General features: G+C 49.8%; 1 protein-coding gene across 4 annotated transcripts in view; it reads left to right on the forward strand.

Moving 5' to 3' along the window:
• Positions 1-4,812: 4,812 nt before the first annotated feature.
• LMF1 (lipase maturation factor 1) overlaps positions 4,813-12,867 on the forward strand; it is a 126,258-nt gene continuing 118,203 nt past the window's right edge. Inside the window, exons 1-2 of one of the 4 annotated variants that reach the window (XM_072982888.2) lie at positions 4,813-5,145; positions 9,840-10,149. In XM_072982888.2, coding sequence (XP_072838989.2) covers positions 4,854-5,145; positions 9,840-10,149 — 602 coding nt within the window. In that variant the 5' untranslated portion in view covers positions 4,813-4,853. Of the gene's footprint in view, positions 5,146-9,839; positions 10,150-12,867 lie in introns of those variants that run through there. The other 3 variants (XM_072982887.2, XM_072982891.2, XM_072982890.2) reach the window with 3 other exon arrangements.

Raw genomic sequence — 12,867 nt, forward strand, 5'->3', positions numbered from 1 at the left:
AGCCGGGCAACAACTTTCTTTAGGGACGGGGGCGAGCCCGGCCCGCCCCTCGGCTCACTTCCGATTGGCCGCCGCCGGCAGCCTCATCTGCATAGAAGGCGGGGCATTGCCCCTCCCTGTAAAAAAAAATAAATCTTATTTTTTAAAAAACGCATCGGTTGGTTCCGAAGGCGTCCGCGGTTCTCTTTCGCCTCGCGTTTGGGCCGAGCCTCTTGGGGGGCGACGGTCTGGCGCCTTCCCCCCTTCTTTTGCCTATAGGGAGAGGGGGACTCCTCGCCTCCGTTTCCAAAGCGGGAACCCCGGGGGTCCGTGGCAGCCGCGAAGACTCTGGTGACATCATGCAGACGAACAATGTTGACGAGGTCGTGCGCGTAGTCTTCAAGGTGCCACAAGACACTGAGTTACATTAATGTCCCCCCCCTTTTTTTCGTCTACGATCTGCGTGGCTCGTTTCCTCCTCCTTTTCTTCTCACAACGGCCTTGTGAGGTAGGTGAAGTAAGAAGGAAAAATGACGGATTCAAGCACACCCAGACAAGTTTGAGCCGGGCGGTGACACACTCTCTTAGGCTTGCTGTGTTCCAATAAAGCAGAGAGGAACAGGCCAATGCATGCCCTCCGGGAAAAAAGAGGTATATAAAGATAGCATAGATCAATCCATCAATCACCAGGGAAATAAGATGTTGGTGTTTCCTCCTCATCTTTAGCGCTGCGGCTTTTCCTCCACCGGAAACTATTTATTTATTTGTTTGTTTGTTTATTTGTTTATATGTTGTCCTTCTCCCAGAACTGGGAAGCAATGTGGTTTACAAGATACAGATTGCAATATAATTTTGTCATTGCAAAAAATAAACAATGTCGGAACAAGGAAGGAAGGAAGGAAGGAAGGAAGGAAGGAAGGAAGGAAGGAAGGAAGGAAGGAAGGAAGGAAGGAAGGAAGGAAGGAAGGAAGGAAGGAAAAATCCTCCATCCAGCTTGCAGAATCCTGGACTCTGTCACCCCCCAAAAAGAGGAACATTGCTAGCTTCTGGAACTGTGACTGCAGACTAGTGGAAGAGAAGGATGGGTCACAAGGCCCTCCAAGGAGCAGTTAGACCTGTCAAAGCAGCCGAGCCTCCCTGTAAAAATGCAGTCTACCCCTGGAGCCTCCCTGTAAAAATGCAGTCTACCCCCCACTTGCTATTTAAATGTGACCCAATGCCCTGGTGTTCAGAAATAACAGAGCGTGATGATCGGTGTTTTGAGCCTGGTTTGTCCAAAGGTACGAGCTTCCCATTCCTCATATTTTGACTTTAAGCAGGCCACGGGAGCCATTCTTACTGGTTCTCTTGGTCTTGGTCCACACCTGGTTTATACAGTATTCCAAAATAAAAATATCCTGGTCTTTGGACAGATGGAAACAGAGGTTGGAGGTTACTTTCTTAAGACTCGGATGCCCAGCATGGATTGAAAGAAGTCTCCGAAGTGGATTTTGATCCACAAAAACTTGCTCGAAAATAAATCTGTTAATCTTTAACATGCCACAATATTTTGCCTTTTCTCTCTCTTTTTTCCCATTTAATTTTGCCAACATGTTTGGGGGTATGTTTCTTGAACCACAGCTTCTCCATGCCCCTTCTGTGGCAAACTCCCCCCACCCATTAAATCAGGAGAGAAGAAATCAGATGCCAAAGACTAAATACATGCTGAAGTCACAGGATTTTAGGCAATGGATTTAATGGTCTTACTGTGCCAAAAACCTCCTTGTGGTCATGCTTAATTACTTTGCTCACTACCAAACAGCTCTGCATTTAAGAGTCCACCCACCTGCCCCCCTCATTAGATTCATGCCCTGCCTTAAGAGAGCTATTCTTGGGATTTCTTCATGATCCGGTGTCAGTCAGTTCCACTGGCTAGAGTCTAACATTGGTTAGTCAGATCAAAAATTGATTCAAAGGGCCTGAACCACTCTAGGTGGGACTAACAATTAGGACTTAGCCTGGGGACTGCAGTTCCCAGCATTCCTCACCATGGTCTAAGGACAATGGGAGTTGTCGTCCGCCGACATCTGGAGGCCTGCATTTTGCCCATATCTGATTTTGTCCAACACATTGGGGTGGGGTGGGAGAGAGGTCAAAAGAGAGTCTCATTCAAGATTGGCCGGTAAGCATCTCTGAAGAAGCTAGGACCCTGGGAGGGGCCCTTGGGGGTGGGACCATTTTGATTTTCATATTTTGGGATGTTTGCCCTCCATTTGAAGAAACGACGGCCATGGCAGGAGTCCAGCATCAAACCTGGCCGGCGCACTGGACACGGAGTGTGGAGTTTGACAGAGGGCAGGAGATAAAAATTCCTCTTTTAAGAGGTCTTCCTCGCAGCTGTTCCACTGCAGGAATCCACTCCTCCCCGGGAGAGGAGGCTCCGAGCCTGGACGCCTTGCCAGAGATTTGGCTGCCGGCCTTCCGCTGCGGATCCGCAGGGAGCTTCCGTTGAGCCTGGACCCTCCCCAAACCCACTCTGCCTTCTGTGAAGCCAGGGGTGGTTTAACTAAAGTTCTCATTTTGAAGGCAAACACTTTTAAAAAGGCTTCGTCCCTGAATTGGTTTCTTATGTTCAAGGCTGCGTCGCGGAAGACGTGAAGCGTGGAGGACAAGGGCCCGTTTGGCATGGATCAAGGCGCCTCGTCCCTCATCGCTCGGTAATCAACCAGGCCCACATTTAAATTTCAAACGATGATGTGTGATGCCAGCTGTCGATTCCGGCCAGATAAGCCGCTCTGACAGTGTTTGCACTTCCTGTTACACCAACTAAAATGTCCCTGGATCTTCTCAATTTTTGGCCCTGTTCCTCAAAAGCTCTCTGAACACCCCAGTTCATAAACACGACGGGTGCTCTATCCATGGTGACAATAATAACAAAAATAACCACGAGCCTTCAAGTTGATTTTAACAGAGCGTGACCCTTTTCAGGGTCTTCCAGGAAGAGAATAGTCAGAAGTGGTTTCCCCTTCCCTTCTTCTGGGCTTGCCCTGGGACGGTGCAGCTGGCCCAAAGCCACCCAGGCTGGCTTTTCTCCCAGGAGGGGATTCGAACTCACAACCTTTGGCTGATACCATTCACCCAAAGAGATGCTTGACATCTTCAAGAATCCCAAGGAACCAAATGGGGCATAGTTACCTATAGCCAATAGGGGTTGATGCCCATCATGACGGGTGAGGAGAGGATGGTTGAGACTACAGGCAGATCCGGCTACATATGGCTCATCTTTTCTCGCATACCTTGCACTCCCTCCTGCTCGTTGTGGGGGTCAGGGTGGGGGTGCCCCCCCATACACCCACTCTATAGGGCGAGCCCTGTCTGCAGTTGTGTATTGATGATTCCCCCTATATGTTTGGGAAAGGTGTGGGGGGTAGGGGCCGGCATTTCTGAATTTCTTCCAGCCTTCTCCTGGAGCAATGGTGGCCAACTTTGGGTCTCCAGATGTTCTTGGACTGCAACTCCCAGAAATCCTGGCTAAAGCACAGCAAGAGGTGAAGGCTTCTGGGAGTTGTAGTCTCCAAGAACACTCGGGGACCCAATATTGGGAACCTCTGAAGGAATCTGTGATCAACATCTGAGAACCAACATGTCTACTGCTGGAAAGCTCCGTGGTTTGGGCACCTGGAGACAGAGGTTGGAAATTTGGTTCCTTATTGGGGCTGGACTGGATGATCCATAGGGTCCCTTCCAGCTCTTCAGTTCTGCCAGGATGATGGAACTGGGATGCAGAATTTGCTGAAAGGGTCCCACCACCGTTTCCAGAAGGGAACTGTTTGCCTCCATGATCCCTCTGAATATTTGTCTCCCACAAAGTCACCCGGCTAGCCCAGAGATGCACCCCATCGCTGGGCGCTTCAACAAGGGGGCTGTTTCTCTGGACCCACACAATGCGCTATTAAGTTCCTCTCTCTCCCCCCCCCTCCGGTTTTCCCTTTCCAATCAGCACCAAGGCCGTCGTGGCGAAGACCAGTGGCAGGACAAAGGGGCTATTATTTTAGAAGATGCTGCTCTTCCCTGGGGCGGGAAGTCTCATGCAAGCCTAGGAAGCGAGGCTTCTCCAGAAGTTCTCGACCCCGCGGCAGACTCCCCCCCCCCGAAGCATTTCCCTTGAAGGAAGCAAAAGGCAGAACCGACCAAAAACGGATCCTCGTGATTTTATATATGATTCCGAAGTGGGATCCTCGCCAGACCGCTATCCAATTACAGACCCCCGTGTTTCTCTCTCTCCCCCCCCCCCCGCTTGCCTGGATTCGCACCCTTTGGGACTCCGCCTTCACGCCCCCTGGCCTCGCCGGTGTTCTAATACCATTCGATCCGCACGGGAAGCTTCCGGGACCGACAGGACTCTTCGTCAGGAGCGTTTTTAGGATCTGTTTTTTCTGCCCGACTGACACAAATCTGTTAAGATGTGCACCATGTGTTGGTTTTCACTTTCCTTCCCCCCCCCCGGGGGGGGGCTTTTCCCGAACAAAGGTTCCTTGCCACCTTGTTCTGCATAGGCAACTCTCGAGCCTCCAAAGACGGATGGGCGCTGCGCCCAGTGGGGTCCACTACTTCTTAAGGGACCGCACAGGTACGCTTCAGAATCCATGCCTTAGGATCGAAGGGCGCCCGCTTTCCAGTCCCTCCGTCTCCTGGATCCAGAGGGAGCCATCAAGAACGAGCAAATACAATGCAATGCAATGCAAGAACAGAATAGGATAGGATAGAATGCAAAGCAAAGGGAAGATAAATGCAGAGGAGAAGCAGCCAGCAAACCCGGGGCCGCGCTGGGGCCGATCCGGAGCGGGAGCGCGCGCCCCTGCGTAACTTCCTCTCCCGGTCCCCGGACCTCGCCAATGGCCGCGCGCTCCGTGGCCACTCCGAATTGCGCGTCCCGCTGGCGCAGGCGCGCTCTTTTCCCCTCCGCCGCGGGGAGAAAGAGAGAGACAGAGGCAGGCATGGCTGAGGAAGAGGAGGAGGCGGCGGAGCAACTCAGGCGGCGGCGAGGAGGAGGGGCGGCCGGTTCAGAAACCTCCGGCGTTGCGCGCGATCCCGGCCCGCCCGCGCCGCAGCGCCCTCCGGCTTTGCGCCCGGGCACCTTTTGGCTGACGCGCGTGGCCCTCCTGCGCGCCACCGCCTTCCTTTACTGTGAGTGCCTGCCTGGCTGAGCAGCTATTCCTCCCCCCCTCCAAAAAAAAAAACCTGCCCAGGATCCCCCATCCTTCGCCCCACCGACCCCCCCTCTCCCCCCTTTCCCCAGCAGAGTTTAAATCTGGAGAGGACCAGAATCCGCGGTCCTTTTCCTCGTCTCCACGGGGGCAAAGAGACCCGCAGAGCCGCTGGCTGGGCGGAAAACCGCCTCTTGGGGAAGCCCTCGCCGCCCTGGCTAGCACAGCCTTTGCGAAGCGGAAAGGTGCCAAGAGGATCACATAGGTAAAATGTGCCAGTGTCATCTCACTGGGAATCGGGGGGCCTTTCTAAAGCCCCCCAATCCAGTCTTGCTAGAGAATCTCACGGGTGCAAACAGCCATGGCTGGACCGGAGAGATTTTATTCTCCCCGGTAGAACCCAGTAAGAAACTCGGAATTTTCCAGCTGGGCGGGCCCTATAAATGCCAACCGAACCAAGGGTCACCAGTTTCAGATTCTGTGCAGGGTCACCGAGGTTCCCGGCACCTTTTAATTGAAATGATCCGAAGCTTTAGAGCCAGCCGTTCCATGGCAACCTTAGCAAAGTCAGGAGCTGCATGGATCTGGCCCAGGTGGGACTTGGCAATGGGAAAATAGTCACTCTTTTCTTTCTGTTCTGTGCCGGTCCATTTCGGCTAAGGAGTGGCCTTCTTTTAGGGCTTTGCACACACACACACACACACACACACACACACACACACACACACACACACACACACACACACACACACACACACACACACACACACACACACACACACACACACACACACACACCGATTTGTCCTCAGAACAACCCTGTTAGGTAGGCTAACTGGGTACGAATCCGAGTCTTTGGTACCAAGTCAGGAATCTCAAGTCTCAGGTCTGAGTCCCTATTAAAAACAAAATTTTTGCCCCCCCCCCAAGAACAAAAGGGAGCGGGTGGCTAGGTTCTGAGTTGTGAGTTGAGTCATCGAAAAGTTGAGTCTTGTCCAAGTTGACAGCTAACCTGCGACTCAAGTCCCCATCCCTGATTGGAACCTAGGTCATCGTCCAGTGCTCTAACCACTATGCCCGCCCTCCAATTGCATATCAACAGAGGGATATCTCTGAGTGGTTTTTTTTGTTTGTTTGCGTGTGTGTGTTACTTTGAAACATCTCTTTTTCCTATTGTGGTTGCTGCAGTAGCATGTTAGTAAACTGACTCTGAGATTTGTTTAATAAACTTTAAAAATGTTTGGGTCCTTCTGCAGAATCAGTTGCATTTGTGAGACAGAGAAAAGAGGGCTTCCAGGATCAAAGTCAGCACTACTGAGAGCCTGGAAGGATTCGTTTTTGGGTTGCCGTGGCCAGAATCTAGTGTTCCGGGTTCAAAAAAATGAACTTTTCCAAGCTATGTGACTGGTCCACGCTCAACGAGCGCGCTTTGTGGTGGCTGATCCGGCGCTCGCGTGGTATAGCGGATAGAATGACGGTTTAGGCCTCAAGAGGCTTGGGTTTGAATCCTTGCTTTGACATGGAAACTCATGGTGGGGGACGGGTAGAACCCTTCCTTGCACATCTCACCTGTCTTGAAAGCTCAACTAGGATTTCCATAAGTTGGAAGTGAATGGATGGTGCTTAAAAAAGCCAGCACAAATCTTTCGCTTTGGTAACATTTGAAATGACGGATTGCGGAAAGCAAGCCAGCATTAATATTCAATTAAAAGTGGGCTGAAATGTCCAGGTTTTGAAGGCTTATTCCCCCCACAGACTAATTTCAGTAACTGGAGTCTTTCCAAAATCTTTGGTGGCCAATTTAAAGCCATTGCCAGTAGCTGTTAATTAGCTCCCTGAAATCAAGAAACCAATGATTTTGCAACCGTCTCGACTCACCCACAGATTTTTGAGCCCTTGACTTCTTTGGGCCAGATCCTTCAGCCCCTCTCCCATGCACCAGCCACGTTGAGAAATAAGAAAGGACCGTCATTTACACTGGCATTTGAGGATGATTTTCGCCTGTGGGGTAGAATAGCTTTTGTTCTGTTTTTTTTCAGACAAGGTAGAGAGTTTTTGTCCGACTGTGGCTGTGCGGAAATGTCCGTGCGCTAAAAAAAAAAAAAAGGTCGGCTTTTCCTGGTGAACTTTGGACTGAACTCAATTTTTCCATGTGGTTTCATCTTGAAATGCAAATGAAGAATGATTTTTTAAAAAAACTTTTGGTGTTTTAAAAAGAGGCAAAGGGAGAGAGGGAAAAGAAGAGGAGGAGAAATGTGTGACCGGAAAGTTTTGGATTTCATCCCTTTGACTCTTTTTTTAAAAAAATACAGCGTAAGGGACAGAATTTGTCCTTTCTTGTATCATGAGCAGTTCTAATGGGCTGGGAGGCTGAGAGGTTGAGGAGGAGATGGAACCTAAGAATTTCTGCTCTTCTGGATTTGCCCAGAACATTATGGAGTCTTTGCATTGTGAAATCTGTGTGCTAGGCATAAAATCTCCAGATTTTTTGGACTACAAAGTCCATGATCCTCCATTCTGGGAGTTCTGCGTGAGAAACCCACACCAACGGATACTTAAAGGTGGCTCGCCTGGAGAACAGGGCCTAGCTGAGAAGGCTTTGTGGTCTCAGGTAGGCTTGGAAAGGAAGCTCCCAGTAGCATGGAGGGTGATGGGATTTGTAGTCCAAAAATCTGAAATGCCTTGGTTACTGTGTGCCTGTTAGGAGATATTATCCCATCTCAAATCCTCTGCAAGATCATCTAGAACTCCACGGACAGAATGGTGTAAGAGCAATGCCATAAATCCCAGCGTTGAATTGCCACTAATTAACAAGTCACTGCTTCTCTTTCTGGCCTGGGACTGTGACACTGAAATTGACACAATTGCTCTTGATACCAGCCTAAGGAAGCGACAGAAACCAGTCCCGTTAGGAACAGGCAGGGTGGGCCAGAATCCCGATCGTGTCTGATTTTGGAAACTGAGTGGAGAGTCATGCCTGGGGAGGGACTCGGATGGAGGACCACCAGGAAAAGATGTGTGGGTAGCGTTAGGGAAGAACATCCAGAGGTGGTTTGAACCTCCAGAGAGAACACCCAAGCGTTCAGTGGTTAATGTGATTTAACTGATAGGTTAACATCTTCCTGTACAGTAAATAATAATCATCGTATGCTTCCAAGTCAGTTCTGATTTATGGTGACCCTTTTGAGTGTTTTCCAAGCAGAGAATATAGTAGGACCCCCATATTCACAGGGGAAAGGTTCCAGCCCCCACCCCCATGGATACTGAAAAATGTGGATTATAACAAATAATGTTTTAATAGCGAACTCTATACATAGCATGGTCTTTCTAGTGTCCAGTTCTAGGAACTTCATTTTTAGAAATATGTATTTCTAGGATTTTTCTTTTAATGTTTCAAACCATGGATAAGTGAATCAGTGGATATGGATCCTGTGGATACGGGGGCCCTCCTGTGGGCAGAAGTGCCCTTCTTCTGCAGCTTGCCCATGGCCACAAAATCCGGCTCTTCTCCCAGGAGGGCAAGTGGAAAATCAAACTCCCAAACTCTCCCAAACTCCCCGAGCTGATGCATCCAGAAAATGGAGAGATCTTTATCCAACCCGGACCTTCATTTTAAAACATGCACCCTTCGTTATGCCAAGCTGCATGTAAATACAGTGCAACCCTCTTTCTGCTTTCCTACTTCTGGCTGGTTGTATTCCCCCCTCTTTTTCTCTGTCCCGTGTTTATCTTTTGTGTTTGAGGCAGGAGGTCTAATTTTCCCCAACTGATGAGTAGTTTTAGATGGCAGGGCAATAATTTTGAGGTAGCTTTTGATTAACACTGGGAGAAACATTCCGTAGCAAATCACAGCATTAATCAAGATAAACGAGGTTGCCGAGGGAGCGTCCCATCGTCCCTCCATCGAAGAAGTGGATTTTTTTTATTTTTAAACAAAGTGGGCATATTTAAAGGGGCGTGTCCGGGCCTGAGGAAAAGCTCCAGGTTCCCTTTGGATTTCTTGGTAGGCTGGATCTTCCCCTAGAAAGCCAACGAATGTAGGCTTTTTGGCAGGTTGGCCTGGGGCAGAGAAGCTTTTCCTCAAGGGGGGGGGCAGCCTAGGAAGTTTAGAAAGATGCCTCTCTTGGTTTCTCTCTCCTGACAGCCCACGAAGCCGTCAGCCGGACTGAAGCCATCTTTCTCGGTCCATCAGATAAAATTCTGCTCAAATTAATCTGCAAAGATTCGCGCAGGACACAAAGATTTGTGTCTTTGGTTTTTAAAGCCGTCTGCTCTGAGGCTGCCCTGTTTGAGTCTCTGCGTGAATCACTGGGAATTCCTGGAATGCAAGGGCCTCCTGGGTTCGAGGGCGGGCAGGCCTTTTTCATTTGGGCAGCCCCCAATCATTAAACTTTAGCGAGTTGGTCTATCTTGTATTTGGCTCTTCCTCTTTTCCTGCTCCCTTCCACCTTTCCCAGCATGAGGGTCTTTTCCAGAGAATCCTGATTTCTCAGGACGGGCCCAAAAGCAGGACCAGATTTAGCATTTTTTTGCCTCCAGAGAGAGTTCAGGTTTGATTCAACCCCCAATTTCTGGCTCCACCTCCAGAGACCTACACCACGGAGCGATCCAGCAGTTCTCTTGAATCGATCTGTCACACATTAACACCCCATTCCAATTTTATTTTCCTTGTAGCTGTTGCTTTCCTGGTGGCTTACCATCAAAACAAAGCCCTTATCGGAGAGCGGGGACTTCTGCCTTGCTGGCTTTACTTGGAGAGCGTCAAGCGCCACTTCAAAGGGAAGATCTACTGGGACGCCTTAAGCTATGCTCCGACTCTCTTCTGGATCGTTCCCAGGTCTAGCGTGGATGGGGCCCTGGATGCCTTCGCTCTGGCCGGCTTGGCCATCTCGCTGTTCGTCTTGGTGGCTGGCTGTGCCAACATGATCCTCATGGCTTTTCTGTGGCTGCTCTACATCTCGCTAGTTAACGTGGGACAGATCTGGTAAGGGCGCGGTTATGCTGTTGAAATAAATCAGGGGATGGGTCGGGGTTTTAAAATTCAGTCTAAAGCCTAAATCACGTGGTTTTTTGTGTCAGTGTGTGCATCTTCTTGGGAAAACGTTTGATTCGTTTTTAAACTGTGTCGTATATCAGGCGAGGGGAATACACGAGCTCTTAGAATTGTTGCCTTTGGGGGGCTTTCTCCTGCACCCGCCTGCCCCTCGCTCGGTTTGCCTCCCGCAGCCACGAGTCACTGATCCTCTGGTGCTACGTTGAACGTTTTAACTTTTTGAAAAATTCTTGCCATCTCATATAGCGCTAGCTCAGTCTGACAGATTGGAAAATAAAATAAAACAGAAGTTTCCCTGCAGCCTGACACATGTGTAGGGAGACAAATCTCTCTCTCTCTCTCTCTCACACACACACACACACAGGCACACAGGGTGAAGGAGAAAGAGCAAGGAAGCCCGGGTTGAAACTGACCAGAGATGGTGACTAGATTTGTGAAGGAGGGAGACATGGAGTAATCATCATGTAGTCACCTTTTTAAAAATCAATTTCAAATAGGCTAAACCTGATTCAAATATGTTCCCCCCCCCAAGTGTAACCGTGCTCTAAGTTGGGCTGTTTACCTTTTCTTTCTGAGATCTGGTTGATGGAGACATCTCAACTAGAAGTGTTCTCTCCTTCCCCCTGCTTTCCTTTGTGTCTGGTTTCATAACTGGACGCATGGCTTTCTCCTTCCTATTGAGTCTTTCCTTGGCAGGAACGACACTTCGCAGGTAGCCGTCCGTAAGCTTTTTGTTCCTGCGACTTATGTGCAAACAGGAGCAAACCACCTCTTTTACATGACTCGCTTCAATGCAATTCTTCGCATTAAAGCAGGAGGTGGAGCAGTTACTGGCTGGCCGGCGGGCCTTTACCAAAAAGCTTCCGGCTGCTACAGACAGTGCCGGGATTGGAACAGCCACTCACCTGTTTGGCGTTCACCAAACCCCGAGCCTCCGGAGCTGTGTTGCATCCCCCGCCCTCGTCCAGCAAAAACAACGTCGCCAGTCGGACTATTCTGAGGTCACCAGGAAGTCTTCCAGCACTGGTTGACGGGCAGTCGAAGTCCTATGTCGCCTGGTGTGCCCTCAGGTCAACTCTGACGTAACGTAACCCTTTCCAGGGTTTTCTAGGGACAGAATACTCAAGATGTGGTTTCCCTTTGCCTTCTTCTGGGGGAGGGGGTGCCCTGGGACTTTGCAGCTTGCTCAAGGCCACCTAGGCTGGCTCTCCTCTCCTAGGATGCCCAGCAGGGGAATCGAACTCCCAACCTCTGGCTCCGCAGCTAGATACCTAAACCATGGAGCTCTCCAGCCAGCGATTATTTATTTATTTATTTATTTTATTTATATTCCGCCTATCTAGTCAATAGACCACTCTAGGCGGCAAAAACGTCGACGTAATGCGGATTTGTCGTAGAGCGGGGTCATCGTCCAGTGGGGCACGACTGCACCTTTCCCTTCTTCTGGGTCTGTGCAGCTTGCCCAAGGCTGCCTAGGCTGGCTTTGGGGCAGTTTTTAAAAAAGTGTGCATGGGTACCCTTTTTAAACCGCACAAGGGTGTGCGTCGTGTGCAACAGCTGTAGTCACTGTGAATTTCGGTTTTCCTGGTAGTGTAGTTAACGGCTCTTTCCTCATCTTCTCCATGCTCTCTCTCTCACACATGTATTCATCCTGTCACGAGGCTGGGAATTGAGAGCAGGAGGGGAACCCGGGCAGGACCCAGATACCCATCTGTACCCATCTGATGAGGAAACGAGAAGGGACAAGTCAGCGTGTGTGTGTGTGTGTGTGTGTGTGGAACCAGTGCTCTGTATGCCCTAGAAGACTAGCCGTCCCTGCCATGCAGTCATTCAGGGCTTCCTGTCCATTGCGATTTTTCTCCTGCCCCCATTGTGTTGCCTTCCCCAAAAAAAGAACTTCCGGGTGGCTACGGCCACATCAGATAGAAAAGGGGAGAAGGGACATCTGTGCAGAAGCATCCGGAAAGTTTTTTTCCTTGGCACCCGGTTGCTGCACCTGGCCTCTCTGGAACTTTGGCTTCCTAACATCTGGCGCCTGCCGTTGTCAGAGGTAAAATCTGGAGTTAAATGGCCGCATGGTGTAGGGTTACTGATGCAAGCTAGTTCAAAGGTAGATAACTGGGATGTTTTCCCCCCCAGTTTTTTGAAGTGCAAAGGCAGCTTTCCGTCTTTTCTGCCAGGCAGGGGACAATTTATTCTTTTAAAGTCCCTTTCTTATTTTAATTTTTAAAACATTTATCTATTTGTTTTGGGCCACAGGCTTCAGATACCAGACGCTGCTGACGGGAGTGTTGACTCTTTTCAACTCCTCTCCAGCTGGCTAAAACGCCGTGTGGGAAGGAAGCCTCAGCAGTGCCAGCGTCTCCACCCTCTCCTGCCCTCTAAAATTATTATTTTCATTTTTCACGGGCCAAAGCAAGGAAGCTTCCTGGGAGATGTCCTTAAGGGTCCATTTCTCCTTAGTTTACAGGAAGGGAGAAAAGAAATTTCGGAACCAAGGGTTTTTAAAAAAGAATGTTGTCTTAAGGGAACTGTTAGTTTCTCGGTAGAGGAAAACCTTTTTGTGAATGCATTGCTGAGGGTCCCAGAGAGCGGGAGTGGAGGGTGCTTCTCCTGGATCAGGAGATCCATGTTTTGGAAGGGACTTGT

The sequence above is a fragment of the Pogona vitticeps genome, chromosome 13 (genome assembly GCF_051106095.1).
Source record: "Pogona vitticeps strain Pit_001003342236 chromosome 13, PviZW2.1, whole genome shotgun sequence".
In the NCBI taxonomy this organism is placed as follows: Eukaryota; Metazoa; Chordata; class Lepidosauria; order Squamata; family Agamidae; genus Pogona; species Pogona vitticeps.